The sequence below is a fragment of the Trachymyrmex septentrionalis genome, unplaced genomic scaffold (genome assembly GCF_001594115.1).
Source record: "Trachymyrmex septentrionalis isolate Tsep2-gDNA-1 unplaced genomic scaffold, Tsep1.0 scaffold51, whole genome shotgun sequence".
NCBI lineage: Eukaryota > Metazoa > Arthropoda > Insecta > Hymenoptera > Formicidae > Trachymyrmex > Trachymyrmex septentrionalis.
In genome coordinates, this window is record NW_017305683.1 from 2,365,745 (window position 1) to 2,371,510 (window position 5,766).

Consider the following 5,766-nt stretch of genomic DNA (forward strand, 5'->3'; position numbering starts at 1 on the left):
GGGGTGAGGGAGGAGGCAAAGGTGGAATAGGAAAGGGTGGAAATGGCTGCGGGGGCCACGCGGAAAGTCTGCAGGCGATTTCTATTGTCGGACGCGAAGCGCTCTCTCGGTCGCCGATATAATTGGCGCAGCCGCGCGTCGGATAACTCGAACGATAACGAGGACAAAGAAGCGACGCCGCGGAAGAAGACAATGGGGAAAGGAAGACTCCGAGAAAATCCTAGAGTCCTGGTTGTCGAGCATCGGACCATCGCTCTCCTCCCCCCCCTATTCCTTGCGTTAATAGCACACGAATCCCGTTTAATTTGACAGATTCCGCCGAGGAAGTGAAAGGAAGATGGAGCGACACGACTTGTATAATAGCTTTGAGTTCCTTAATGCACAATAGTCGCGACTATAGTAGCAAATAGCCAGTAAATTGCTTGACCTATTTGCGATGGTTTTACCTCTGCGCGGTATACACCAAAGCCAGGCAATTCCTCGATTGGATCGTACATCTCGTGCATCTTCTATTAACTCGAAAGTTTTCGATACATGTGTGGTGTATACCTACATGATAGCACATCCATGCCATCGTGATCTGCGTTAGAAAAGTGACGCGGTAATATCTCGTTACGTTGAAGCGAATAAATCATATATGTAATGATGATATAATTAAATTCTGTTCTCTGTATATATGTTAAAAGTAGAATTGTTAATTTGGCAGATTAAAGAGGTTATTAATTTATGCATTCGCTAAATTCGAAAATTAACGATATCTCGAAAGTATCGAACGAAATCAGATTGCGCTAAATCATTTCAATTTATCTCTCTACAAATGTTATTATTACGAATAAATATAATATATAGATTCTGAAAGGCGAGAAATTGACTTAATGCCGACGTAATTCTGTCGCTTGTTGAAGAAGAATAGAAAGTTTTATGAAGTAAATTAAAAAGTGATTTTTACGAAAAGAAAAGCTCATTTACATCGATTTTATTTTGAATAATTATTGAATGAAAATCTTCCAACGAGAGAAGAATGGGCGATTGGAAGATAATAATGAAACACAATTAAGAGAAATTTATTTAATTTTGTCTTTATCCGCAGGCCATCCAAATATCAACTGTTCAGATAACGTTAACGATTAAAGACAATATCAATGTTATAAAAGAAAAAAAGAAAGAACAAGAGGACGCAAAGCGATTAAACGCAATTGTACTAATCTTCAAATATATTCTTACGTTAGTAAGAGCGACTGACTTACTGAGCTCCAACAGGTTCATTGGTTTAAAATGCATCGCGAATAGAGACGAGTAGATCAGAATACGAGAAAGTACTTGCCGACCACTAACTTCGTCCGCGAGTTCCGATTGCTCTTGTAATTGACGACTCTGTGAAAGATGGACTTTCTAAGAGCCACCCCGAGGCGTCGATGGTAATTGCAGTTTGATCGTGCCCTTACGGCGAACTTTCACCTAGTTGCCTTGTAATAAGTCTCAAGTTCGCTTGCCAGTAACTTTAACCTCAGATAGTTAAATTTGTAAAAATTATAGAACTGCCTTCTTTATAAATTCTTTGTAATTCAAATGTGAAATAGGAAACTTTGTATTAAATTGTAAAATGGGAAACGTATTAAATCCTCACATTAATTATCATTTAAATTTTGATTTATTAATGCCGATGTGCATAATAAAAAGCATTATCCCTGTGACACATTTAACTAAATATAAAATGAAAATATGTATAGAATGATACGAGAAAAATATCGAGAATTTGAGAAACTTTTTTTATGCATAAATGATTTATCTAGAACATAAAGTTTCATAAAATCTTACTTATACTTTCTTCTCTTGCATTGAAAGCAAACAAATTTTTTCTATTTAACAAAGTTTATTTCTTTTACTGTATTCTGTTCTAAAGTAAATTATATTTGTTTTAAAACAAATCATTACAAATCAAAGTAGAAAACAAAATATTAATCAGACAATATTAAATAGACATGTATTTTATACATTTAAAACGCCTGTAAAATTCTATCTTTGTCCTTGATCAGCCATCGAATTCTCAAGAAAGTTATCGAATAGCCAATTAATATATATATATATATATTTAAAATTGTTGTTATATAACAACGCAACAGTAAAATATCAGCCTAATGCCTTTAAGACGACAACGAACAAAATAAACGTAGCTAGAAAGTGTAAAGTGTAAAAATAGATTTTAGTAGAGTTTGGTATTTTACAGTGTCATTTTTTTGTTCCTTATTATCATTCTCTGACAGCGCGTGCTTTTTTAGGCATGCCACAGGTTGGTCATGTCACCTCTGATCTATAATATAATTCTATTATGCATTACATCTTATATATTGTATATATTACATCTTCTTTATCAGATTTTTAATTCTGTATATTTTGCAGAATAAATTCTGCGCTTGCTTGAAATAAGCAACCAGTATTATAAAATCGTTATTAAATCGGTTCGAGTAAATTCAGTCTTCATCTCTGTCGTACGAGCACCGTCGAAACGGAAGCAGGACAATCGCGGGAGTTGTTCGGAACTTCGTACGCCGCGTCGCCAACTTAGATTTAACTACGAGTTCACCCCAAGGATTAATGTAGCGCCGTCGTAATTACATGAAGAACGGGAGCGATGTGGGGTCGTATCACGTGTACCTCGAAACAGGTCGAATTAATCTTCTTGCTTGCCCCGAGGCTGAACTTCACGCACGACTTGTGCACCGTTCCTTTGACGCGCTCAATCTCTATTGAACACATCTTTTAATTGGATATCGAGCAGAGTCCTGATGAGCATACGGCCTATTAAGTTCCACGAAGATTCAAATGTCGCCATAGATAACTTAACAATTTATGTGTATAAGATATAATGTTTATTTCACTAAAATAAATTCTTATTTAAATACGATGAAATACAATTTTATTCCCTGGCAAATGTATCATCTATTTTATTATTTTTTTACAATTAACGAGATATATTTTGCAAAAATATATATGATATTTAACTATTACGATTATTATAAGTATTTTGTCATCACAGTTATAATTTTTTATAGCCACTAAATATTGAAGAAAACATTACATTTGCTTGTGAATATTTTGTTTTTTTTTTTTTATTGTCAGTGCATTTTATAAATATTGCTTCGTTTCTTGTAAAACATAATGTTTTATCGAATGATTACAATATTTCTCTCTCTTGGCAGATATTTTCATCTGCTTAATTAACTTCAATGATGTTTTTTTCGTTGTTAATAAAAAACGAATTCATTCGAGTTCACAGTTCTATTACATATCTTTCAGACAACAATTGTCAAATAACAATTAACGTCAAAAACAATGATTAAAAAAACAGAAATATGCGATAAGAATTGAGCGTCGATAAATAATGAATTAGAAATCTTTTGCGGGATATTTATTCCAATTTTATTCCAACATCGAAAAAACGAAAAATGCCAAACGAAATTGCGATTTATTTGATCTTTTTGGCAGATCTTTTTAAAAGATCTCCGCGCGGTATATTGAATTCTGTGATTGCATTCCTGATCGCATCGGCATTCCAGCGCATCTATCCATATCAGCGGGCTGCCTTGCGAGAGACGGAAGATCTGTTTTCCGCGATGGGAAATGGGAACGGCGGCATGGCCGACCAGTTTCAGTGGCTTCTCCTAACTTTCGATCCCACGAGACCAGTCGCGCCGGATGCCCGTCTACGATCCACAGAGGGCTATCCGGATCTACTCTACGACACGTCCGATATATAATTGACGAGCCGCGAAGTTTACCTCGTATCAATGTAAAAGATGTGTACACGTCGAATATTTTGACATTTTCGTTCACGTGAATATTTTCAACTACCTAAATGTTATCTCCGCATAACTAATCCACGTACGCTCACTCTACTATGCAGGGTGTTATTTGCCCGAAATTTGCGAATCAAAATTTTGCGAACCATAGAGAGAAAATTTTTTAAAAATTAAGTAAAAAGGTTATATGTACATGTTTATTTAAAGCAATAGTTTTCGAGGTATAAAACGAGGTTCAAAACGTAGCCAATTATAGATTATGTTTACGATCATCCGTCCATGAATTGTACAGTACATGCAGTAATATTAATAAGCACGCATTTTAACGTTTAAACACAGCCCGTCTAAATGTAGAGTTCGTAATTAATACTTAAATAAGCCTTATTACTTCACAAATTATTACTTAAAATAAAAATTTACGGATAACATTTTTATTTAATTTCTTTTTTTTAATTTTCTTACTGTAGTATTTTGATTCGCGAATTTCAGGACACCCTCTATGTAGCATTATTTGATTATTCTGATATCTAAGAAGATCATACATCTTGTAGATGAATAACGGATGAAGCAGTCAAAAATTTTTGATCGATTATACTCAATGTGCGCAAACACGTCTGCACATATAAAAGCTCAAACAAATACAAATTAAACTCATGCAAGCATATGAGCTCAATGAACTCGCTGAACTCGCAATCTTAAAATATAATATATGTAATACATAATATCAAGTCACCTCGCTCTCAGGGAAAATTAATACAGTGATCTTGTAAGCTCATGAAAGTAATAACGACTTGAAATAATATATGCTCGTATGTGTTTATTAAACATGTGTTTATTAAAATCGTAGCCAGATTATTATTTAAAATGTCACCTTTATTATAAATTGCCTTACGTATGTTGTCTCATTACGATTATTATAAGTACAATATATTCGCTCTTCGGGGAATTTTCTTAAAAGACGCATCAACTCCCGTCTTCTCTTTACAATATTATCAGCCTCTTACTGCATAATGCACCGATTACTTCAGACTTTTAAGCTCTCCTACAATGGCTAATGACTAAAGACGCCCTCCTTTGCGATTACAGCGGAGAATCTACCGATGGGTTTTCCGATGATCACTCAAGCGCCGACGACGAAGGTAGTCGAGATGGGCCACAACGCGGTCCTTCTTTGCACCGCGGTTGGATCCCCGACGCCCATCATCTCCTGGGTACGAGATATGCTGCCTATCGACACGTCAAATCCACGATACACGGTTCTGGATTCCGGTAAGTAACCACCGCCTGTCGATCACTGCGATCAGTCTTTAATATCGTTCGACGAGAGACATCGTTGTCGCGACGCGCGTCCTCGCGGAAAGGACGGAACCGGTTTTAGAAATGCCGGCTTTTAATGCAAAAAAGTACCGTCGCATGAAATAAACGACATTATCGTAGCGAGCAACGAACGTTGCACTTTATCCGTGAGACAGGAAGTAGGCCGATAAAGGCCGACGGGGTGAGAGGCGCGCGGGAGGAGAGAAATATGGTGTACGTGAGCGATCGAACGATGACAAAGGCTATGAAAGATAGAAAGATTAAGGGTGTTTGGCGGGTACATAGGTAGGGTAACAATAGGGCCGCCCCATCGGCGGCGCGCGACCAGTGGCGCATGTCATATCTCGTTGAGTGCCCGGGTGCGTAAGTCACTGTCAACTCGCGGCGGCGTTGATCGAGTGGTCACGCGATACGCGAACATCCAGCACATCCATCTCGTTTGCCGAGAGCACACCTGGCCCTCTCTCCCTCTCAGCTCGCTCGCACTTACCAAAGCGCGCTTCGTACCCGATCATACGCGCGTTCATAACCGGCTGTAAACCGTATTCGCACTATACTTCGTCCCGGTGCGCCTGCACGCGTTTAAAACGGCATCCGCGGGAAGATTTTAAAGGGTTATACTTAAGCTGTAAGTCAAGCCGTAAGAAAT

General features: G+C 37.4%; 1 protein-coding gene across 7 annotated transcripts in view; it reads left to right on the forward strand.

Annotated features, from left to right (window-relative positions):
• The window catches only part of LOC108751742 (tyrosine-protein phosphatase Lar), a 324,192-nt gene that overhangs the window by 270,789 nt on the left and 47,637 nt on the right, over nt 1-5,766 (forward strand). For all 7 annotated transcript variants that reach the window (XM_018492123.1, XM_018492128.1, XM_018492129.1 and 4 more), the window contains exon 6: nt 4,887-5,069. In XM_018492123.1, the coding sequence (XP_018347625.1) occupies nt 4,887-5,069 (183 nt within the window). The remainder of the gene's footprint in view (nt 1-4,886; nt 5,070-5,766) is intronic.